General features: G+C 41.5%; 1 protein-coding gene across 2 annotated transcripts in view; it reads right to left on the bottom strand.

Annotated features, from left to right (window-relative positions):
* The window catches only part of actn1 (actinin, alpha 1), a 44,866-nt gene extending 20,237 nt beyond the window's left edge, over window positions 1–24,629 (bottom strand). For both annotated transcript variants that reach the window (XM_061743657.1, XM_061743658.1), the window contains exons 1-8: window positions 24,515–24,629; window positions 22,812–22,931; window positions 17,463–17,549; window positions 13,624–13,711; window positions 9,587–9,665; window positions 9,294–9,375; window positions 2,949–3,034; window positions 169–261 (exon numbers count right to left, since the gene is read on the bottom strand). In XM_061743657.1, coding sequence (XP_061599641.1) covers window positions 169–261; window positions 2,949–3,034; window positions 9,294–9,375; window positions 9,587–9,665; window positions 13,624–13,711; window positions 17,463–17,549; window positions 22,812–22,931; window positions 24,515–24,539 — 660 coding nt within the window. In that variant the 5' untranslated portion in view covers window positions 24,540–24,629. The remainder of the gene's footprint in view (window positions 1–168; window positions 262–2,948; window positions 3,035–9,293; window positions 9,376–9,586; window positions 9,666–13,623; window positions 13,712–17,462; window positions 17,550–22,811; window positions 22,932–24,514) is intronic.
* Between the last annotated feature and the right edge of the window lie 949 nt (window positions 24,630–25,578).

Here is a 25,578-nt window from a genome sequence, read left to right as displayed (position 1 = left end):
GAGTTAGAGGACGTATTGATGTGATAGAAAAGCTCTGCACTGCCTGTTTATCTGCCTGTTTCTGTGGAGCAGCGACCCCCCGGGGAGGGACAGGGGCGGCTCATGAAGAGGAGAGTTGTGGGTAAACAGGGATGCAGGGATTGGGGGGGGAGAGAGGGGTGTGCTCACGTCGCTGGCCAGCTTCTCATAGTCCTCCATCAGCTGCTCGTTCTCCTGGTTGACGGCCAGCACCTTGCAGATCCGGTTGGCCGCCGTCTCCGCCTGCGTGACGAGACACAGCGTGAGCCGCGGAGCCGAGAACACGTTTCATCTCCTAGAGCCTGAGCGGACGCTGCGCCGCCGGGATAACGGGACGCAGCATCCGTCATTGCGGCGCCGCAGAGCAAACAGGCTCGGGAGGCGTCGCCCCCGGCAACCGACGCCCCTGGGACGGACGGCTGGAGGTTTCCAGGTGTAGCTCGGGTCGTTGCCAGGCGACGAGGCCGCCCCCCCCCTGCAGGTTTTTATTTCAGCTCCTTTACCTGCTGCAGGGGAAACCAAATCTACCGGTCCAGCTGCGTTGCCGTGGCAACAACCTCCTAAATTTACCCACTGTGCTGATTGGGAAAGTTTGAAAACAGGGGAAAAAAAGGGTTTCAAGTTAAAAACAAAAAACAGCAACACAAAAAATAAAGAGAAATTTAAGCGACAAGAAAAATATGCAGCAGATTTTAGCAGAGAAATGAAAAACAAACTTTTAAAAGCTTTTAAAGGCTGCGCTGAAAGAAAAGAGAAGGGTCGTCCACGCGTCACAACGGAGAGGAAGCTTCGGACGCGACTTTAACGGCAGAATAAACAGCTAACATGTGAAATACTTAGTGACGGTATCGTTGGGATTTTAGTGATGCTGAAGCTCACGACGCTCGTCTTTTAATTTGGAACAAAAGTTGAAAAAAGTATGAAAATAAAATTTTAATTAAATACATTTTTCCAACAAAAAAAGCAATTTACTACTTTAAACTTATAAAAGAAAATTTCTGATAAAATAATCATAATCATAATAATAACAATAATTATTATACTACTAATAATAATCGCAATAATAAATAATAATAATAATAATAATAATAATAATAAAATAATAGTAATAATTGTAATCATAAAATACTAATAACCGTCATAATAATATTTTGAATCGTAATAATAATAAAAAGGAAAACGTTTGTGAGCATGATTTAATTCTGGCTTCTGTCTTTAGTCCTCTTTTTGTCTGAAACCAAAAATATATCAAATTAAAATAATTTAACTTGATAAACAATGTACTTCAGAGGGAAAATGGAAACTAAAAATACAGTAATTTATTTCTGCTGAACATCTGAACAGTTAACACTGATAATGATTTAAAAAAAGATTTAACTACAAAACCTTTTAAGAAATTTACTTTTAAAATAAAAAGGTCTAAAAATATCCTAACCATTAATACAAAAGTACACTTAATTCTACAATTTTAGATACCAAAACAGGTTTTGATATATTTTTTTGATTGACTTTTTACAAAGTCTTGAAATTAGATGACTAGGAACTTTTATTATTTTAACATAATCAAAGAATAACAGCTGAAGGAGTTAATCATAACCCCTCTGCCTTTAATAAAAAGGTCTTTGCTGATGTCCTTGCCTCCTTGGCGTTGTGTTTACTCGCGCCTGAACACACTGGCTACAGTGTTCTGCTTTGTTTCCACGGGCTCGTCCTGCATTTTTCCACGTATTTCATCCAGTAAATTACCGCCAAAAGTGTAGAAACTCTCGGCTGAGGGAGTCCGCTTCCTCCGCCGAACCGGTTTATGAACCCGCGTGGAAAAACCAAGTGAGTGTGACGGTGTTTATGGGTAAATCTCTGCCCTCTGGCTGCAATCTGAGGTGTCGAAGGAGGAGCCGCCGTCTCTTTGTCGAATCGACGCCGGCGCCGTAAAAGTTGGTGCCAGCAGGAAGGCAGCTTCCAGCCTCCCGGTTGTCCCGGCAACCGGTGGCCGCATCCAGACCCGGTGCAGACTAGACGAGGTGAAGCCGAACTAGGCCTGTGTTGAAAAAAATAAATTTTCCGATTCTAAATCAATTCTCATATTCATTCCTAAAATCGATTTGTATCCTTAAAGATCGATTTTTCTTTTTTTTTTTTCCTTTATGCATTAAAGGTGAACTTTAATCACCGGGTGATTGTTGGGCTGTTGCAATTTATTTTCTTTTTTTGACTTTAAAATGGATATTGAAAGGAAAATTTGAGTTGTTTTGTTTATTAGTTATTTATTTTATACAAATAACTTTTGGTATTTTTTTGTTTATGCCCAAAAAAATAATGTTTTTTTTGGACACAAGAATAACTACTGCCATGTTTTTGCCTTTAAATATGTTAAAAAGTATGAAAACATTAAAGTTTTCAGTTATAATTGCATAAATTGTGTATATTTCATTGCTTTATATACTGTCTTGGGGTTACATTTGCATAAAATGCTAAAAACCAAATTCTCAAAAAATAAAAACATAAAATGGAAAAAATAGAAACGGAATGTGTTAAAAATAAAACCGATTTCATCCGTCTTTGTTTCCTCCCTGGATCTGTTTGGTAATTCTGACCCACAATGTTTCTGAAAGCAGTTCTATCAGCATTCTGGGAGCTGATTGGTCCTTACAGCATCATTAGCTGCAAATACTTGCTTGATATAATACTAGTATGAAATATATTGCATAACTAAAGTTTATATTATTCAGGCAACACTAACACTAACCCAAATCAATATCGGAATCGAATCGATTCTTGACATTTGAGTCGATCCCCAGCCCTGAACCGAACCCAGCGACACTTTAATATCAATAAAACCAAACGACTGCAGCAGAGTCAAAAAAAAAAAAAAAGAGAAGAAATAAAACGATGCAGTGCTGCCTTCTGTGGGGTTTGTTTGTTTTCCTCACCTTCTGCTTGCCTGAGAACGCGTGGTAGTAACACGACACATAAGTCATGACGGCCTTCTCATCGGGCCTCAAGGTGCTAACGACGTCTGCCCGGAAGAGGAGGACAGGGAGGAGGGCAGAGAGGAGAGAAATGCAGAGTAAAAGTGTGCAGAGATAAAAAAAAAAAAAAGGGCCAGCAGGGGCGTCGTTCACGAGTCGCGGGTCGCCTCCAGTCCACCTCCACCTCGACCTAAAACCTCCCCGTGACGGTTGGACGGGGGGTCGAACCTCGGACCTCGTATCCGAGTTGGAGCTGAGCAGAAGCCGAACGTTTTTGATCTGAGCGGCACGGAAACAGCTCCAGAACGAGGTTTAAATTATATTAATGCGTCACAACGAAGAAACGGCGTCTTGAAATAAAACTGGCGGCTGGTTGAAAGCGGGTTTTACCAAATCATACTCCATTGCTCCACTATTTTTTGCCGTAGCATTTGGGGAATTGGTGATCCTCTGCCCATCTTGACTTCTGAGAGACACTGCCACTCTGAGAGGCTTTTTTTTATACCCAATCATGTTGCCAATTGACCTAATGAGTTGCAAATTGGTCCTCCAGCTGTTCCCTATATGTACATTTAACTTTCCCGGCCTCTATTGCTACCTGTCCCAACTTTTTTGAGATGTGTTGATGCCATGAAATTGAAAAACAACATATTTTTCCCTTAAAATTATACATTTCCTCAGTTTGAACATTTGATAAAATATGTCATCTATGTTGTATTCTGAATACAATATTGAAATTTGAAACTTCCACATAATTGCATTCTAATTTTATTCACAATTTGTACAGTGTCCCAACTTTTTTGGAATTGGGTTTGTAAGAAAGCCAAACATCACGGCCGATAAATGACCTCAGATGAACCGGGTCGGTCATTTGGTCCATTATTAGGCGGTAAAGAACGGTAAAAAGTGATGTCATCACGACGGGACAAACGGAAACACGACGTCTGCAGACTGAGATGTTTTCTACGTTGTCACGTTGTCGCTAGGTTGTTACGAGTCACTACATGGTTACGGGTCGCTACATTCATGGGTCGCTACGTCTTCACGGGTCGCTACGTCGTCACGGGTCGCTATTTCGTCACGGGTCGCTACGTCGTCACGGGTCGCTACGTCGTCACGGGTCGCTACGTCTTCACGGGTCACTACGTCGTCAGGGGTCGCTACGTCTTCACGGGTCACTACGTCGTCAGGGGTCACTACGTCTTCACGGGTCGCTACGTCTTCACGGGTCACTACGTCGTCAGGGGGTCGCTACGTCTTCACGGGTCTCTACGTCTTCACGGGTCACTACGTCGTCAGGGGTCACTACGTCGTCAGGGGTCACTACGTCGTCAGGGGTCGCTACGTCTTCACGGGTCGCTACGTCGTCAGGGGTCGCTACGTCGTCAGGGGGTCACTACGTCGTCAGGGGTCGCTACGTCGTCAGGGGTCGCTACGTCTTCACGGGTCGCTACGTCTTCACGGGTCACTACGTCTTCACGGGTCACTACGTCGTCAGGGGTCGCTACGTCTTCACGGGTCGCTACGTCTTCACGGGTCGCTACGTCGTCAGGGGTCGCTACGTCTTCACGGGGTCGCTACGTCTTCACAGGTCGCCAAGTCGTCAGGGGTCGCTACGTCTTCACGGGTCACTACGTCGTCAGGGGTCGCTACGTCTTCACGGGTCGCTACGTCTTCACGGGTCGCTACGTCGTCACGGGTCGCTACGTCTTCACGGTCACTACGTCTTCACGGGTCACTACGTCGTCACGGGTCGCTACGTGGTCACGGGTCACTACGTCGTCAGGGGGTCGCTACGTCTTCACGGGTCACTACGTCGTCAGGGGTCGCTACGTCTTCACGGGTCGCTACGTCGTCACGGGTCGCTACGTGGTCACGGGTCGCCAAGTCGTCAGGGGTCGCTACGTGGTCACGGGGTCGCCAAGTCGTCAGGGGTCGCTACGTCTTCACGGGTCACTACGTCTTCACGGGTCGCTACGTGGTCACGGGTCACTACGTCGTCACGGGTCGCTACGTCTTCACGGGTCGCTACGTCTTCACGGGTCGCTACGTCGTCACGGGTCACTCGGTGGTCACAGGTCGCCAAGTCGTCAGGGGTCGCTACGTCTTCACGGGTCACTACGTGGTCACGGGTCGCTACGTGGTCACGGGTCGCTACGTGGTCACGGGGTCGCCAAGTCGTCAGGGGTCACTACGCCGTCCATGTGCGCTACGACGTCACGGTCTTTTTGTTCACGTAGAAAGTTAAAAACACACCTCTAAGTACCGTTTGTAAGTTTCTAAGTACCGAGGTTTCGTTCACGTATTTTCTCTTCACGCTGGACGGAATTACATGGTCACGGGTCGCTACGTCGTCACGGGTCGCTAGGTTGTTACGAGCTAGCTAGCTAGCTAGCTAGCTTGCTTTCTTTCTTTCTTTCTTTCTTTCTTTCTTTCTTTCTTTCTTTCTTTCTTTCTTTCTTCTTCTTTCTTTCTTTCTTTCTTTCTTTCTTTCTTTCTTTCTTTCTTTCTTTCTTTCTTTCTTTCTTTCTTTCTTTCTTTCAGGCTCATTTCCTTCCTTCCTTCCTTCCTTCCTTCCTTCCTTCCTTCCTTCCTTCCTTCCTTCCTTCCTTCCTTCCTTCCTTCCTTCCTTCCTTCCTTCCTTCCTTCCTTCCTTCCTTCCTTCCTTCCTTCCTTCCTTCCTTCCTTCCTTCCTTCCTTCCTTCCTTCCTTCCTTCCTTCCTTCCTTCCTTCCTTCCCTTCCTTCCTTCCTTCCTTCCTTCCTTCCTTCCTTCCTTCCTTCCTTCCTTCCTTCCCTTCCTTCACGTTGTGCGTGGATTTAACACAGAACCATAAATCAGTTTTACACAAAAACGTCATCAACGGGAATTTATCATTTTTTATCAGTGAGATGACAAATTCTTATCGTGAGCAATATTTTTGACGGTATATCGTGAACGGTAAAATATCGCCCATTCCTACTTCACAGGTCGCTCAGTTGTCACAGGTCGCCAAGTCGTCAGTCACTATGTCGTCCGGCTCTTTTTGTTCACGTAGAAAGTTAAAAAACACACCTCTAAGTACCGTTTGTAAGTTTCTAAGTTACCGAGGTTTCGTTCACGCTGGACGTCCAGTAGGAATTAGCGTCCCGCCCCTGAACCGCCGCCACGCTCGGGGATCACAACCCTCCGTCTAACGACGTTTACGCCCCCCCCCAGCTAATCACGGCCCCACAACTCCCACTTCTGCTCAGACCAACTAAACCGCTGAGGCCCCGCGGGACTTTCCCCGTGGAGGTGGACCGGAGACGCGCCCGCCCTCGCTGCCTTCAAGAACACTGATCTGTTTCCCATCATGCATTTGGTGGCGTGAACCATGCGGAAAGTAAAGGAGAGTGACCCCTGCAGGGTAAGCGTTGGTGCACTGCAGAAGAGAAGGGACACTGTTAGGAGACGCACACGGAGGAGGAGGAGGAGGAGGAGGAGGAGGAGGGGAGTGAGGAAGAGGAGGGGGGGGCACGCTGCATCCAGGATACCTTCTGGGCGCCGGAGAAGGCGTGGTAGAAGCTAGAGACGTAGGTCATGATGGCCTTCTCGTCCGGGACGGGCCGTGCCCACAATGTCTGTGGGGAAGAGAGGAGGTCGGGGGGGGGCGTGGGGGGGGTCGGGGAGGGAGGGAGGGGTCCACTCGGTTAAAACAGAGAACCAACAGGAAGTAGAACTCATCACAAACTTCATTCAGTAAAGAAAAAAAACAACGTTTTTGAGGTTTTCATTTAAAAAGGGTCAACTCGTTATTATTTCTCTTAAAAAACAACAATTTTCTGCTAACATAATAAGCCTCGCTAGTTTACGCTGTAAAAAAAAGTCAAATTATCTTAAATAAACCAAAATAAAACTCTTTTTTGCAGTAATTCCAGGTTTCAGGTGCTTCACTGTCACTTTAAGAGGTAAACAACTCGTTATTATCTCTTAAAAAAACAACAATTTTCTGCTAATATAATAAGCCCTGCTAGTTTACGCTGTAAAAACAGTCAAATAAACCAAAATAAAAACCGTTTATACTCTCTTTTTTGCAGTATTTCAAAGGTTTCAGGTGCTTCACTGTCACTTTAAGAGGTAAAAAGCTTGTTATTATCTCTTAAAAAACAACAATTTTCTGCTGACATAATAAGCCCAGCTAGTTTACGCTGTAAAAACAGTCAAATAAACCAAAATAAAAACCTTTTATACTCGCTTTTTTGCAGTATTTCCAGGTTTTAGGTTGGCTTCATTGTCACTTTAAGAGGTAAACAGCTTATTATTATCTCTTAAAAAAACAATCTTCTGCTAACACAATAAGTCAGAAAATTATCAGTTTAAGCTGTAAAAACAGTCAAATTATCTTAAAAAAAACAAAATAAAAACCTTTTATACTCTCTTTTTTGCAGTATTTCCAGGTTTCATGTGCTTCACTGTCACTTTAAGAGGTAAACAACTCGTTATTATCTCTCTTAAAAAACTAAACATAATAAGCCCAGCTAGTTTACGCCTGTAAAAACAGTCAAATTATCTTAAATAATAAAAATAAAAGCTTTATACTCTTTTTTTTTTGCAGTAATTCCAGGTTTTCAGGTGCTTCACTGTCACTTTAAGAGGTAAAAAGCTAGTTATTATCTCTTAAAAAACAACAATTTTCTGCTAACATAATAAGCCCTGCTAGTTTAACGCTATAAAAAAAGTCAAATTATCTTAAATAATCAAACTCTTTTGCAGTATGTCCAGGTTTCAGGCATCTCGCTGTCACTTTAATAGGTAAACAATTATTGTTATTATCTCTCTTAAAAAATAATAATAATTTTGCTAACATAATTAGCCCCGCCCCCTTAGCTAGCGTTTCTAACTGGACGACTTTGGGCCTTGTTTACGGTGGAAACCTCCCGAGACCTTCGGACAAATGTTTGGACGACGTTTCTAAAGAGTAGATTTGGGTCGGAGGTTAAACTGGAGCCAGTAACAGCAGAGTGAGCGGGAGCAGAGTTCCTTTTCTCCACCGTCTGTTCTGGAGCTACTCACTGCGCGGAGCCTGGAAGGAGCTCCGTGACGTCAACACGTCTCAAATCATTTGCAGCAGAAGAAGAAGAATATTTACATTCCAGAGAGGGAGGCTCATCTGGGTCCGAATGGACGAGCAAACGGACCAGACATCCTCCGTCACGGAACGTAGCAGGCCGAGTTACAGGAGCTACAACGGAGCTCCGTCACAGCTCCGTCAGAGCTCCGTCAGAGCTCCGTTGGAGTTTCGTCAGACCTGCGTCGGAGTTTTGTCAGAGCTCCGCCAGACCTCCGTTAGAGCTCCAACAGACATCCGTCGGAGTTTTGTCAGAGCTCCGTCAGAGCGTCATCAGACCTCCGTTAGACCTGCGTCAGACCTCGATGGGAGCTCCGTCAGAGCTCCGTCAGAGCTCCAATTGGAGTTTCGTCAGAGCTCCGTCACAGCTCCATTGGAGTTTCGTCAGAGCTCCGTCACAGCTCCATTGGAGCTCCGTCAGACCTCCGTCGGAGCTCCGTGGAGTTTCGTCAGACCTGCGTCAGAGCGTCATCACAAAGCTCCAACAGACCTCCGTCAGAGTTCCATCACAGCTCCGTCAGAGCTTCGTCAGACCTCCATTGGAGCTCCGTCAGACCTCCGTTGGAGCTCCGTCAGACCTCCATCACACCTCCGTCAGACCTCCATCACAGCTCCGTCAGACCTCCATCACAGCTCCGTCAGACCTCCATCACAGCTCCGTCAGACCTCCATCACAGCTCCGTCAGACCTCCGTCACAGCTCCGTCAGAGGTCCGTCAGAGGTCCGTCAGAGGTCCGTCAGAGCTCCGTCAGAGCTCCGTCAGAGCTCCGTCAGAGCTCCGTCAGAGCTCCGTCAGAGCTCCGTCAGAGCTCCGTCAGAGCGTCATCAAAGCTCCAACAGACTTCCGTCAGACCTCCATCACAGCTCCGTCGGACCTTTATTGGAGCTCCGTCAGATCTCCGTCAGAGCTCCATCAGACCTCCATTGGAGCTCCATCAGACCTCCGTTGGAGTTTCGTCAGAGTTCCGACAGAGCTCCATCAGACCTCTTTCAGACCTCCATCGGAGCTCCATCGGAGCTCCGTCAGAGCGTCGTCAGAGCTCCATCAGAGCTCGGACAAACCTCCATCAGACCTCCATCAGCACTCTTTCAGACCTCCATCGGAGCTCCGACAGACCGGAGTCTGAAAGCCCCCAGGCCCACGAGGACCCCCCGGAGAGAGGATGTTCTGGTCCCGCACCCCCCTGAGAGTCCGCAGCTCCACTTCCTGCCGCTCACCTTCTGCGTCCAGCATCTTGGGGATGTCCAGGTACTTCTCCGCCACGTCGAAGGCTGTGTTCAGGTTGGTCATCGGGTCGTCCTGCAGACGCCGGCACAACGTTTAACCTCGGGGTTTTAGGGAATATTTGGTACCAAAAACAAACCCAGCAGCTCCGTCCAAGTTAATTATGAAACAAAGAAAACATGCCGCCGGGTTTTTACCCTTTTTAGGCTGAAAGGCCTAAATGCTTTTCATGATTCGTCTCAATTTGCCAAAATTAAAATAATCATTTGGAAACAAAAACTCTTGCCTTGCGCAGTTTGGCGTAATCGATGAGCTCTGGACGGTGTCGATGGATGAGAGCGCAGAAGCCCAACCCGTCTTTCCAGCTGAAACACAGAGGAGAGGCGGTTTGAGGGGTGAGCGTGAGGTGAAGCGCGTCAGAAACGCCAGCAGAAGATGCCAAATGCTCATTTTCCTAATGTTTACACAAAAATAATAATGCACTCAGAGAAAGTTGGTAGCTGGAAGCTTTAAAGGAACAAGATGTGCTGCAGGCCAGGGCAGTGATGTCATAGGGGGCGGGGCCTCCGAGTCAAACTGACCCAACTCATTATTTTCAAGGATGAAACGGAGCTGGGAAGCTGAAATCTGTCAGCCGGATCGGCCCGGGACGCTGAACAGGCCTGGAAACGGTCCTGCTTCATCCGTTCAGGGTCATTTTCCTGGAACATGTTCTCGCTCTGATTAAGGGATTTGATGCCATCCAGTTTTTTTTTTCCATTAAATGTAGAAAAAAGAAGAAAACAAAGAAAAAAGGGCTCTTTCAGCTTTTTTCCAGGGTCCACCTGCCCAGTTCAGGTAATGACGTTGTCTCCTCTGGTTCTGACCCGACGTCCACACGTGACGGAAACCAGCGGCCGAAGTACAAATACTTCCTTACCTTACTTAAGTAGAAATTTTGGTTATCTATACTTCACTGGAGTAATTATTTTTCAGACCACTTTTTACTTTTACTCCTTACATTTTCACACAATTATCTGTACTTTTTACTCGTTACATTTTAAAAACAGCCTCGTTACTCTATTTCATTTCGGCCTTTAAAAAAAACTATCCAGTTAAATTGCTCCATCCAGATAGAGCAGGAGTCGGCAACCCAAAATGTTGAAAGAGCCATATTGGACCAAATACACCAAAAACAAATATGTCTGGAGCCACAAAAAATGAAAAGTCTATGCCTTAGAATGAAGACAACACATGCTGCATGTTTCTATATTAGTTATAACTGGGGGAAGATTTTTTTTTCATTATGCACTTCGAGAAAAAAGTCGAAATGTCGAGAAAAAAGTCGAGAAAAAAGTCGAAATGTCGAGAAAAAAATCGAAATGCAGAGAAAAAAGTCAAAATTTCGAGAAAAAAAGTCAAAATGTCGAGATTAAAAAGGAAAGGAAAAAGGAAAAAAAAAGAGAAAAAAAGGAAAAAAGAAGAAAAAAAGAGAAAAAAAGGAAAAAAAAGAGAAAAAAGGAAAAAGAGAAGAAAAAAAAGGAAAAAAGAAAAAAAAAAGAAGAAAAAAAAGAAAAAAAAAAAAGGTGAAACATTTTTGAAAAAGCTCCAGGAGCCACTAGGGCGGCGCTAAAGAGCCGCATGCGGCTCTGGAGCCGTGGGTTGCCGACCCCTGGGATAGAGTGAATTTGGTTGTGGTTGGATGAGAAGTATAAACATAATGCCATTCCGACACCCTATTGGTTTGTACGTGTCTGCTCTCTGAAACACATGTTAATGCTCAATAGTGCACATATATGGTTCTTTAATATATTTGCATTATACTAAGATTCATTCATTTTCAATGGCTTTTGTGCTTAATGGCTTTTTCCCCCTTACATTACTTTTACTTTTATACTTTAAGTAGTTTTGAAACCAGTACTTTTATACTTTTACTTGAGTAAAAAACTTGAGTTGATACTTCAACTTCTACAGGAGTATTTTTAAACTCTAGTATCTATACTTCTACCTGAGTAATGAATGTGAATACTGAAGACACCTCTGCCAAAATCCCCACTGATGGAAACCTGCCATCGGAGGTTTGTAAAGCGGCGTTAGTTTCCTGACGTTCTGCCAAAGTCGATTTAAAATCTATGAAAAGCAAAAGTAGCAGATGAAGGAAGTGCGGTCTGATTATAAGGGGGGGGTTCTAAGACCTTAGAGCTAAAAATAACTCCCCCGTCGCTCGGCGATCAGGTGTCTTTAGCTCATTGATCGGCGTCCTCGGCTCGGGAACCGGCCTCTCGTCCCGTCTGGATTCGGACTCGAGGCCGACCGAGTCCGAGTGCTTCCAGGGACAGAGATTAATTATTCACTCGCCTCACCTGCCGTAAACAGAGGCCACTTGAAGCTTTTTATACCTGAAGTACGGTGGCCGAGACCCGATATTGCTGAAAATTAAAGAAACGCTGCGAATAATAATAAACACCGCTGCAAATAAAATAAACGCTTTGCAAATAAAATAAACGCTGCAAATATAAAGAAACGCCGCTGCAAATAAAAACAAACGCCGCTGCAAATAAAATAAAAACGCTGCAAATAGAAAGAAACGCCGCTGCAAATAAAAAAAAAAAAACAACGCAAATAAAAAAAACACAACGTAAGTGAATTACCGGGGACTATTTTTGCTGATGCACCGGTGTTTTTTACGTGAGAGGAGAAGAAGAAGACGAAGAGGACGTAAGTGAAAAGGAAGAAATAAGAAGAGCGAGGAATAAGAAGAACAACGAACGAGAAAATAAGTGAAAAGGTTAGTGTTCAACGTCGCTACGTGTAATTTTTGATGTGTAACAACCGGTGCATCTGCAAAAATAGTCCCCGGTAATTCACTTCCGTTGTGGCTTTTTTATTTGCGTTGTTTTTTTTAATTTTATTTACACATATTTGCAGCGTTTCTTTTATTTGCAGCGGCGTTTCTTTTTGCTTGCAGCGTTAATTTTATTTGCTAAGCGTTTATTTTATTTGCAGCGGCGTTTCTTTTTGTTTCCAGCGTTTATTTTATTTGCCAAGCGTTTATTTTATTTGCAGCGGCGTTTCTTTTTGTTTCCAGCGTTTATTTTATTTGCTAAGCGTTTATTTTATTTGCAGCGGCGTTTGTTTCTGTTTGCAGCGTTACTTTTATTTTCAGCAATGGCGGGTCTCGGCCGCCGTACTGAAGAGCTCCAGAAACACAAACAGAGCTCTTCTGCCGTGGCCCCTCCCACCGGGACCACATCAAGGACCTGGACCTGGTCCTGGTTTCAGGTCTGAGGACTCTGTTCCCTCATCAGAACCGGTTCATACGATCCTGGTCCCAGTATGACGACCACAGGTCCAGACGAAGACCCCCACGCAGCCCTGCACAGCCTTTCAGCCGCGTTGTTGCTGTTCTGAACCTCCAACTTCCCCTTTTTATATTCTGAGGTTTAATCGCTTCTGATGAAGCCAAACGGGTTTAAATTTGGAGAGAAAAACTTTTAAGTGGATCAGATCATCATGTGCAGACAAGTGTCATGAAATGTAATACATAAACGTGGCATTTCAAAATAAAAGTGTCATGAAACGTAATACGTAAACGTAACGTTACAAAATAAAAGTGTCATGAAACATAATACGTAAACGTAACAAAATAAAAGTGTCATGAAATGTAATACTGTACGTAAACGTGGCGTTTCAAAATAAAAGTGTCATGAAACATAATACGTAAACGTAACAAAATAAAAGTGTCATGAAATGTAATACTGTACGTAAACGTGGCGTTTCAAAATAAAAGTGTCATGAAACGTAATACGTAAACGTGACATTTCAAAATAAAAGTGTCATGAAACGTAATACGTAAACGTGACATTTCAAAATAAAAGTGTCATGAAATGTAATACGTAAACGTGACATTTCAAAATAAAAGTGTCATGAAACGTACTACGTAAACGTGACATTTCAAAATAAAAGCGTCATGCAACGTAATACGTAAACGTGGCGTTACAAAATAAAAGCGTCATGAAATGTAAGACGTAAACGTAGCATTTCAAAATAAAAGCGTCATGAAATGACGTAAACGTAGGGCAGTGATGGAGACGATGAGGCAACTGGACTTCAAACTGAAAGTTGTCACCCAAAAGAAAAGAAAGAAAAATGTATTTGAAAATGAAAGGAAACATTCAGAGGAAGAGGAGGATGAGGAAAGTAAAAACCAAACCAAAATGGCGCCGTTTGCACCAAAGTGTGTCTCAGGTAAACCGTGCAGATGTGGCGATAATAATTGACAGCTACGAGTCAGAAAACCACATAAATCTTGAAGGAACATCTGAGAACGTCGCCGAGCCTTACCTGATGTGAAAGTTCTGGATGTTGACGTTCTTGTAGGGCGCCGTCTTCCTCTGGCACCACAGCAGGAGACCTTCTTTGGCGGATGTTTCTGGTGGAGGAGAAAGGATCGTGGTGAAGACGGAGACTCTCAGGCTTTTACTCCACTACTCTCTAAAACAGGGCCGGATTTGACCAATTTTTTTCTCGCACGCTCAAAATAACACGGTGCGTGTTACGGTTTTTTTTCCTCATTCTTTTTTTTACTATTGTTATCTAATCCAATATCAGTTTAGTTAATTTTAAAGGAAATATGCACTTTGTTTACACTCTAATTATGTAAAACATATTTCTTCAGGATCTTTTCTTGAAATTTCTCGTTTTTTTTTTCAAATTATGTAACATACTTTTAATATAATTTTACAAAGATAAACAGAAACAAGTATGTTTTTTTTTATATTTCGCTTTTTTATAGGAAATTTAATTAAAAGCTAAATCTTTCTTATTACATCTGAGAGTGTTTCTTTGTGATTTAGAGATTTTTCCAGTACAATTAAGTGTATTTATGTTTAAAAATTGGCGCGGATATTTACGCCAGTGTGCCGAAAAAGTCAGCACTTCTTTGAAACTGTTTAACTTTGTCACTATCCTCGTATTCAAAACTGAAATTCTCCGAATAAATATCTTCTATCATCTTTTTTAGCAGTGATATTTTTCCTGCGAAAATATATAATAGTAGTCAGTTAATAAAAATAAACGACCGTCTACAAAGAAATAAAATCGGCAAATGCATTCTAGAAAACAAAAAAAATGTTGAAAACTGCTCTATTTGTGGAATAACGATGGATTTGTAGAAGAAATATATTATCGGATATGCTGCGATTCATGGCAATTATTTATGCCTTCCTTTTTAGTAAATTAACATTTAATTTTTTTGAGTTGGAAACTTCTCGCGGGCCGCATGGAAATCTCTCTCTCACGGGCCGCACATTTGACACCCCTGCTCTAAAAGTTTAGTTCTGGATCAGGTGAACTGACATACATGGATGGACACCCCCACCCCTGACAAAAAGAGAGCCGTCTCTTAAACATTAATATTCAAATCTCAAGACTACACGTGCCGCTGTGCATTTTCTAAAAACTCAATATGATGTGTGACAGCATGCTGAGACGGTATCAATGAAAATATTTACAATTGCAAATGAGTGAGTGGGAGTCCCCCCCTCCCAATCCCAGAGGTGGGTAGTAACGAGTTACATTTACTCCGTTACATTTACTTGAGTAAGTTTTGGGAAATGTTGTACTTTTAGGAGTAGTTTTGAATCACTATACTTTGTACTTTTACTTGAGTAGATTTGTGAAGAAGAAACTGTTCCTCTTACTCCGCTACATTAGGCTACGTTGAGCTGTTACTTTTCTTTTATCCCTTTTATCCACGTACGCGTCAATCTCATGACATCACTGAGTGATTGTTTGGGAAAAATGTTTGTTTTTGCATGTTTTGTCACATTTACACAGACTCAAACACACACAGAGTTTCTATTAGTTCATGGGCTTGTTCTAGTTCTGCCTGGTTAAAAAAGAAAAGTACAAAGGCTTGACATTTTGTGCTACTTGTGCTTAATTTCTTAAGTTATTATTTTATTTATTTTATTATTTATTAAAGTACTTGAATTGACTTTAAGATTATTTTAATTTAAGCTATTTTTTATTTTTTTTTAATGTATTTTATTTATTTTTTTTTTTTTATTTAATTTGTCAGAAGATCATTATTTTGTACTTTTGTCTGTTAGAATGGTTGTGTCACAAAAATAAATCAGACGTTACTCAACAGTTACTCAGTACTTGAGTAGTTTTTTCACCAAGTACTTTTTTACTTTTACTCAAGTCATTATTTGGATGACTACTTTTTACTTCTACTTGATTCATATTATTCTGAAGTAACAGTACTTTTACTTGAGGACAATCTTTGGCTACTCTACCAGCTCTGCCCAATCCTGACCACCTGAGCCTGAAGGAAACACCCCTTTAATGCAAGATGTTGTGTCTTTTAGTCCCAACAAATCAGTCTGACCCAACAATCGGCCAGACCCCACAGGAAACTGAAACGTATATTTAATGCTGATCTGACTTACGAGTTCTCTGTTCTTTATTCGGGAATGACTGATTTCCTGATAGGACGGTCAGATGAATATCTATTTGACATTTTGATAACTGGCGCTAAAAAAAGGCTCACGAGGCATTGGCTGCTCCCTGAGGCCACAATACAGGAGTGGATAAACTTAGTTAATACTATAAATATATATATGATGGAAAACATTACATTTTGCCTCCGTCTCCAGAAAGATTTTTTTGTAAATTGTGGATGAAATGGGTTGTAAATGTGAAGCCTTTGCACCCAGAATTTGTGGAGGTACTGAATAGATAAAACTTGTTTTGTTTTTCTCCTCCTTCCCCCTCACATTCCTGAATGATCTGAAGACACTAATACTATCATATCATTATCCTTATTATCTCATTCTCCACCCTCTCCACCCAACTGAGAATCATGTTATTTTTCTTCTGTGTGGAGGTTTTATGTTTATAGTCTGTCTCTTCCAGATTGTACAGAGTTCTTGTTTTTCTTTCTTTTTTCCTTTTCTTATCTCTTAATATGTTTACTTAAAATGAAAAACTGGATGGCGGATAAGAATATTACTGCTTTTACTTTGTGATATGTACTGCCATACCTTACGACGGAGTATTAGGGCCAAACTAAGACAAAAAAAAAAAAGTGAAATTACGAGAATAAAGTCATATTATAATGAGAATAAAGTCGTAATAATACGAGAATAAAGTCGTAAAATTACGAGAATAAAGTCATAATGTTGCAAAAATAAAGTCGTAATAGAATAAAGTCGTAATATTACGAGAGTAAAGTCGTAATATTACGAGAATAAAGTCATAATAGAATAAAGTCGTAATATTACGAGAATAAAGTCGTAATATTACGAGAATAAAGTCGTAATATTACGAGAATAAAGTCGTAATATTACGAGAATAAAGTCGTAACATTACGAGAATAAACTCGTAATATTACGAGAATAAAGTCGTAATATTACGAGAATAAAGTCGTAATAGAATAAAGTCGTAATATTACGAGAGTAAAGTCGTAATATTACGAGAATAAAGTCATAATAGAATAAAGTCGTAATATTACGAGAGTAAAGTCGTAATATTACGAGAATAAAGTCATAATAGAATAAAGTCGTAATATTACGAGAGTAAAGTCGCAATATTACGAGAATAAAGTCATAATAGAATAAAGTCGTAATATTACGAGAATAAAGGCGTAATATAACGAGAATAAAGTCATAATATTACGAGAATAAAGTCTTAATAGAATAAAGTCGTAATAGTACGAGAATAAAGTCGTAATATTACGAGAATAAAGTCGTAATATTACGAGAATAAACTCATAATATTACGAGAATAAAGTCGTAATATTACGAGAATAAAGTCGTAATAGAATAAAGTCGTAATATTCCGAGAATAAAGTCGTAATATTATGAGAATAAAGTGGTAATTTATGAGAACTCTAACAAGAAGAGCATCTTCTCCCTGTTCTATGATTCTATGACTTTATTTTCGTAATTTGCATTTTTTTTTGTCTTAGTTTGGCCCTAATACTCTACTTTTTTTAAATCGTCCTGACCCCACAATGCAGTAAAACAAGAAACCACACACACACACACACACACACACACACACACACACACACACACACACACACACACACACACACACACACACACACACACACACACACACACACACACACACACACACACACACACACACACACACACACACACACTTCCTACCTTCCACTGAAATGTCCTGGATGGCGAAGCGGAGGATTATGGTCCAGATCATCCCCAGGGTCATCTTAGCATTACCGTCTACGATCTCTGAGGACGGATCAAGACGGGGAATCTTTAATATTTACACATTTAGCATTTTAACTTATCATTTTTACTCCACAGATTTGACAGATGATGTGGGGAGGAACGTTTGGACGCTGGGATCTAAACTCTGCAGGTAAACACCGGAGCCTAAAATACCCATCAGCCCCGGCAGACGCCCGGGCTGATGGAGACAGGTACTCAGGGTTCTGCTGGCGGCTGCTTCGGTCGCCATAGCAACCTGAAGACTCTTTTTTTTTTTTAAACTTTATTTAAAAGAATTATCACAGAATAGTATACAGGAACAGTATAGAAATAGAATACAGAACATGTGCCAGGGGTGATGTTCGTTATTCAAGAAGATTATACATATTACACAAGTCTACGGTTTTAATAGCCTTTTCATTTGTTGATTTAGTGATTAGTTTTAAGTAAAGTTCCATTTCTTTCTGGAAAACATAAAAGCAAGGGGTTTTCTTTGAAAATTTACTCTTATGAATATAAAATTTGGCAAGAAATAAAAACAGATTCATCAAAAAGTAACATTTTCCTTCTTTTTTAGGGAAACAATGGAAACCAAAAACAACTTTTTCCCTAGGTAAATTATAATCTATAGTGAAAGAGTCAATAATAAATTTGCTAATATCTGCCCATAGTTTTTTCGAATGAGAGCAAAGCCAGAATAAATTAACTGTTTCTGGATGTAAATTACAGAAGGAACAGTTCGTATTAATGTCCTTTTTACATTTCTGCATGTAGTCATTTTATTTCAAATCTGTTTACAGGTGAGATCAACAAAAAGAAAAGTTAGAAGCGTAACCCGGGGCGAGAGGCTGCTCTGATTGAATTAGGACACAGGAAAAGTCAAACTCGCCGGCTCGGGGTGACGCATGCAGATCACGGCGAGATTAGCTGTGACGGACGTGACTGATCCACCTGCAGGAGGAACACAGGCCCGGTTAAGCTGAAACCAGAGCCCCCCCGGCCCGGCCCCGCCCAAGCAGGACCCCTGGTGGAAAAGGACCCGACGCCCTGGACCCGGAGCCAGCGAGCGGGAGCTGCAGGACCAGGAGGGATTGCAGGCGGCTAATCCGTCTGGAACGCTCGTCTGGATTCAGAGATCATCTCTGCAAGATGCAGAAGAACTCATTTGTGCATCTTTGGTGCCAAAAAGATTATTCTGACCAGAGGTGTCAAGTAAAGAAATACAGATACTTTGTTACCTTACTTAAGTAGAAATTTTGGTTATCTATACTTCACTGGAGTAATTCTTTTTCAGACGACTTTTTACTTTTACTCCTTACGTTTTCACGCAATTATCTGTACTTTTTACTCCTTACATTTTAAAAACAGCCTCGTTACTCTATTTCATTTCGGCCTTTAAATAAAAACTATCCAGTTAAATTGCTCCATCCGGATAGAGTGAATTTGGTTGTGGTTGTTTCAGATGTTCTTGTCCAGTTTTGTTCTTACATCCGTTCCCTCAGATTCCTGCAACTAAACTTGGATGTACATTCCAATAAAGGTTAGGATAAATGATAACACGCCTCTGAAGTTTGACTTTTTGCACCATTACAATACTTATAGGCAACTAATCATCATATCTCCTGCTCTCTGAAACACATGTTAATGCTCAATAGTACACATATATGCTTCTTTAATATATTTACATTATACTAAGATACATTCATTTTCAATGGCTTTTGTCCTTAATGGCTTTTTTCCCCCTTACATTACTTTTACTTTTATACTTTAATTAGTTTTGAAACCAGTACTTTTATACTTTTACTTGAGTAAAAAACTTGAGATGATACTTCAACTTCTACAGGAGTATTTTTAAACTCTAGTATCTATACTTCTAGCGAATGATCTTAAATAAATCTAAATCAGAGATTATGTGTAAGATTGAGGTTTTCAATGGAACGCCGATTCACTCCAAAATGAATTTGCTGCCATCCCATCAAGGTGGCCTCTCTCAACACATCTGAGCTAATTTTAGTCTCAGATATTCTAAATTATTCCAAACTGAAAAATGTAGTGTAAGTACAAGTCTGGCCCGAATTTTTGTTTTTCCTCTTCGTTGATGTGTTTATCCATTTTCTGTTTTCTTCCAGCTTTCCTGTATAAAAACATGAAATAAAAAAGCTATGAAATAAATGAAAGTGTCATGAAATGTAATACATAATATGTAAACGTGACATTAGAAAGTAAGTGTAATGAAATGTAATACGTAAACGTGGCGTTACAAAATAAAAGTGTCAAACTGTTAATACGTAAACGTGGCGTTACAAAATAAGTGTCAAACTGTTAATACGTAAACGTGGCGTTACAAAATAAGTGTCATGAAATAAATAAATATACCAATATGAAATAATTTGTAGTGAAATAAAAAAGGTTGTAATTTAAAAAAATAGATTTTATTAATACATTTTTGTATTTATTTAATTGTCATATTGATTTATACATGTACATGTCCAGGCCTGTCTGAAGTTTGCTAAAGAGCGTTTGGATGATGCACAAGAGGATTGGGCCGCCTGTTTGAGGAAGGAAGGAAGGAAGGAAGGAAGGAAGGAAGGAAGGAAGGAAGGAAGGAAATGAGCCAGAAAGAAAGAAAGAAAGAAAGAAATGAGCCTGAAAGAAAGAAAGAAAGAAAGAAAGAAAGAAAGAAAGAAAGAAAGAAATGAGCCTGAAAGAAAGAAAGAAAGAAAGAAAGAAATGAGCCTGAAAGAAAGAAAGAAAGGAGCCTGAAAGAAAGAAAGAAAGAAAGAAAGAAAGGAGCCTGAAAGAAAGAAAGAAAGGAGCCTGAAAGAAAGAAAGAAAGGAGCCTGAAAGAAAGAAAGAAAGAAAGAAAGAAAGAAAGAAATGAGCCTGAAAGAAAGAAAGAAAGAAAGAAAGAAAGGAGCCTGAAAGAAAGAAAGAAAGAAAGAAAGAAAGAAATGAGCCTGAAAGAAAGAAAGAAAGAAAGAAAGAAAGAAAGAAAGAAAGAAAGGAGCCTGAAAGAAAGAAAGAAAGAAAGAAAGAAATGAGCCTGAAAGAAAGAAAGAAAGAAAGAAAGAAAGGAGCCTGAAAGAAAGAAAGAAAGAAAGAAAGAAAGAAAGAAAGAAAGGAGCCTGAAAGAAAGAAAGAAAGGAGCCTGAAAGAAAGAAAGAAAGAAAGAAAGAAAGAAAGAAAGGAGCCTGAAAGAAAGAAAGAAAGAAAGAAAGAAAGAAAGAAAGAAAGAAAGAAAGAAAGGAGCCTGAAAGAAAGAAAGAAAGGAGCCTGAAAGAAAGAAAGAAAGGAGCCTGAAAGAAAGAAAGAAAGGAGCCTGAAAGAAAGAAAGAAAGAAAGAAAGAAAGAAAGGAGCCTGAAAGAAAGAAAGAAAGAAAGAAAGAAAGAAAGCAAGAAAGAAATGAGCCTGAAAGAAAGACAGAAAGAAAGAAAGAAAGAAAGAAAGAAAGAAAGAAAGAAAGAAAGAAAGAAAGAAAGAAAAGAAAGAAAGAATCCCTAGTGTGTGATCTATTGCTACAGTACATGTTCCATGTCCTTGAATAATGTTTGATGTTTTTTTTATCTGTGCTGTATTTATTTGTACCAAGGGACAGCAGATGCAAATTAGCCTAAGGCTAACTCTGGTGCAATGCATCAAAAGTTTACATTTATGTTTTTAAATTGCACATGGTCCCTCTCTGGATATTTTTTTTTCATTTTGTCTCTCATAGTTGAAGTGAACCTATGATGAATTACAGGCGTCTCATCATTTTAAGTGGGAGAACTTGCACAACTGGTGTCTGATTAAATACTTTTTTGCCCCACTGTAGTTGATATGAAGAACAAACATCTTCTGAGGTGACGGCATCATGTAGGAACGAGCCTCTCGGCCCAAACTACCAGCTCCTCGTTCCTTCAACAAACGCGTCAGAAGACACATCATGAGGTCGTGTTGTGTCTTTCTGAAAGGTCACACTTCTGGCTCAAAGCAGATCTATCTGGTCCAGACGGGTGGGAAAGGAGAAGCAGGTGGAGTTACCCATCATGCCCGGCTGTGAGGCCAGTTCTATGGTCTGGTGCAGGTTCCCCTGAGTTCAGATCCTACCAGCGGGCCTTTCCCGTCCTTTCAGTCATTGTGTCTCTAATGGCACTTTTCCACCAGAACCTACTCAGCCAGGCTCGGTTTGGTTCTTTTCCACTATGGTTCTAACGTGCCGAGTAGATACTTTTCTCCGTATTTCCGCACTATAAGGCACACCTTCAATGAATGACATATTTTAAAACGTTTTCCGTATATAAGGCGCATCACATTATAAGGTGCACTAAATCTATGGTAAATACCGTACTATAGTGGCTGGGGTTGAGTATCTACCTGATGGAGCTGCGCTACAGGAAATGCTAAAAAAATGCAAAAAAAAAAAAAAAAAGAAGAAGAAAAGTACTGTATGTCAAACTTTATTAACAAAATATAAACCAGCTTTGCTCCGTCTCGTCAAAGTCTCCATTATGTGAGTCAGCGTCGCTGCTGTCGTCTTGAACGTCTGTGACGATTCCTGACGTTTTTAGCGCCGTTACCTCGGCAACACCAACTACATTACCCACAATCCCCCTGACTACAGTAACAGAAATGACCGTAATGATCATATATAAGGCGCACTGCCGGTTTTTGAGAAAATTAAAGGCTTTTAGGTGCGCCTTATAGTGCGGAAAATACGGTAAAAAGCTTTACCGCTTGAAGCTTCTTTCCCTCTCATTTTTTAACTTGATATCAAACACAAACCACAGACCCAGCAGCACATCCATCATCTCCTCCATGTTCTACATCTTTAGTGTTGTTGTCTTCTTCATTTAGATACACAATCAAGTTGAGTCGAGCAGAGTGGGTTCTAGTGGAAAAGTGCAATAATTTCACAGCGATGGACCCGGCAGGATCCACTGACTCGCGGAAACTCCCAGCAACGGAACATGTGACACATTTGAGTCCCATAAAACACCAGAACTCCAGCTTTAGGATGTTATGGAGAAAACCTTAGTCGTGAAACTTTCCCCTGATCGATGTTAGATACCAATAAAACTAAAATTAAAGTTGTCACATTGCAGAAGCGTAAACAAAGATGCAACAGAGGTCCAACTAAGCAGATCAGAAGATCCATCCCAGAAAATGCAGTGAAGCACAAACTACCAGACGACTGAGGAAGAAGAACCTCATCAACCCGCGGCGTTGCCACGGTAACGGGGGAGGGGCGGGGTCATGCATCACCATTCACAACAGAACCGGGCCAGACTCCGGCTCAGACTGACCTTCAGCACCGATGGAGACCAGCTTCACTCCTTTACTGGCGATGAAGTCCAGCGCTTTGTTGACGTTGGAGATCTTGTGGACTCTCATCTTGCCCCGCTCCGGTTTGGCCAAGCGTTCCCCTGGAGACGGAGGAGAGAGAGAGGTGAGAACCGGATCCCCGAAGGATTCATCAATCCATCCATCCACCAATCATCCATCTATCCATCCATCCATCCACCTCCAAACAAGGGCCGAGGTCCAGGAATAAACACCAGGTCGCACACACACACACACACACACGGGATGGGCGGTATGGACTAAAACATTTATCACGATAATTTCTGGCATTTATCCCGATAACGATAAAATGACGATAAAAAAAATAACAATTCAACTCCATCTTTGTAACTATAAATCTATCTCGCTCTCAGATCCACCATGTTTGTTACACAAAAACCTCATCATTTATATTTCTTTCTTTCTTTCTTTCTTTCTTTCTTTCTTTCTTTCTTTCTTTCTTTCTTTCTTTCTTTCTTTCTTTCTTTCTTCTTCTTTCTTTCTCTTCTTTCTTTCTTTCTTTCTTTCTTTCTTTCTTTCTTTCTTCTTTCTTTCTTCTTTCTTTCTTTCTTTCTTTCTTTCTTTCTTTCTTTCTTTCTTTCTTTCTTCTTTTTCTTTCTTCTTTTCTTTCTCTTCTTCTCATTTCCTTCCTTCCTTCCTTTTTCCCTTCCTTCTCCCCTTTCCTTCCTTCTCCCCTTTCCTTCCTCCCTCCCTCCCTCCCTCCCTCCCTCCCTTCCTTCTCCTGCTCTCTCCTTCCTTCCTTCCTTCCTTCTCCTGCTCTCTCCTTCCTTCCTTCCTTCCTTCTCCTGCTCTCTCCTTCCTTCCTTCCTTCCTTCTCCTGCTCTCTCCTTCCTTCCTTCCTTCCTTCTCCTGCTCTCTCCTTCCTTCCTTCCTTCCTTCCTTCCTTCCTTCCTTCCTTCCTTCCTTCCTTCCTTCCTTCCTTCCTTCCTTCCTTCCTTCCTTCCTTCCTTCCTTCCTTCCTTCCTTCCTTCCTTCCTTCCTTCCTTCCTTCCTTCCTTCCTTCCTTCTTCCTTCCTTCCTTCCTTCCTTCCTTCCTTCCTTCCTTCCTTCCTTCCTTCCTTCCTTCCTTCCTTCCTTCCTTCCTTCCTTCCTTCCTTCCTTCCTTCCTTCCTTCCTTCCTTCCTTCCTTCCTTCCTTCCTTCCTTCCTTCCTTCCTTCCTTCCTTCCTTCCTTCCTTCCTTCCTTCCTTCCTTCCTTCCTTCCTTCCTTCCTTCCTTCCTTCCTTCCTTCCTTCCTTCCTTCCTTCCTTCCTTCCTTCCTTCCTTCCTTCCTTCCTTCCTTCCTTCCTTCCTTCCTTCCTTCCTTCCTTCCTTCCTTCCTTCCTTCCTTCCTTCCTTCCTTCCTTCCTTCCTTCCTTCCTTCCTTCCTTCCTTCCTTCCTTCCTTCCTTCCTTCCTTCCTTCCTTCCTTCCTTCCTTCCTTCCTTCCTTCCTTCCTTCCTTCACGTACATTGTGTGTGGATTTAACACAGAACCATAAATCAGTTTTACACAAAAACTTCATCAACAGGAATTTATCATTTTACCGTGAGATACAAATTCTTACCGTGGGGAATTTTTTTGACGGTTTATCGTGAACGGTAAAATATCACCCATTCCTAACACACACACACACACACTCTCTCTCTCTCTCTCTCTAATCCTCACCTGAGATCACCTCCAGCAGCAGCATGAGCTTCAGCCCGTCCCGGAAATCTTCCTCGATGTTGTCGATCTGCGTCCCGGCCTTCCTCAGGTGGGAGTTGCACCAGGCAGTGAAGGTCTGGGGGGAGAGGAGAACTCCCATCAGCCCCGGCGGCACACACACAACGCAACACAACACACAACACGTGGACCCACGGTGGGAAACAGGTCTGCCGCTACAATCTGCTGCCGTGGCAACGGTCCAGACCTCCGACCGAGTCCTGAACCTGGAGGCGGAGAAGCTCTGAGTGTCGGAGAGAAACCCCAACACTGGACCAGGCCAAGGAGTCGCCGCAGGCCTGGATCCTCCCACCACTAGGGCTGGGGATCAATTCAAGTGTCAAGAATCGATTTGATTCCGATTCTTAAGATTCAGAATTGATTATCACACTTTGATTCAATCCGATCCGATTCCGTATTGATTTGGGTTAGTGTTATTAAAACAGTTTTTTCAGCTGTTGCATGAATTATATGACTGTAGTTCTGAAAAATATTACTACTAGTATTATATTGAGATTCAACAGCAAGTATTGCAGCTAATGATGTTGTAAGGACCAATCAGCTCCCAGAATGCTGATAGAACTGCTTTCAGAAACATCGTGGGGCAGAATTACCAAACAGATCCAGGGAGGAAACAGAGACGGATGAAATCGCTTTTATTTTTAGTTTTTTTTTTAGCATTTTATGCAAAGGTAACCCAAGACAGTATATAAAGCAAAGAAATATAGACAATTTATGCAATTATAACTGAAAACTTTAATGTTTTCATACCTTTTAAACATATTTAAAGGCAAAAAAAATGGCACTAGTTGTTCTGATGTCCAATAAAACATTCCTTTTTTGGGCGGAAACAAAAAAATATCAAAATAAATAAAAAAATTTAAAAAAATCGATCTTTAGGCATACGAATCGATTTTTAGGAATTCATATGAGAATCGATCAGAAAATAGATTTTTTCATGGACAGGCCTATCCACCGGGCCGACTCAGAGGACCGACGCTGCCTCCCGTCGTCAAGGGAACAGAAAG

This window comes from Cololabis saira, chromosome 16 (assembly GCF_033807715.1).
Source record: "Cololabis saira isolate AMF1-May2022 chromosome 16, fColSai1.1, whole genome shotgun sequence".
Classification (NCBI taxonomy): domain Eukaryota; kingdom Metazoa; phylum Chordata; class Actinopteri; order Beloniformes; family Belonidae; genus Cololabis; species Cololabis saira.
This window is presented reverse-complemented; position numbering and strand designations above follow the sequence as displayed.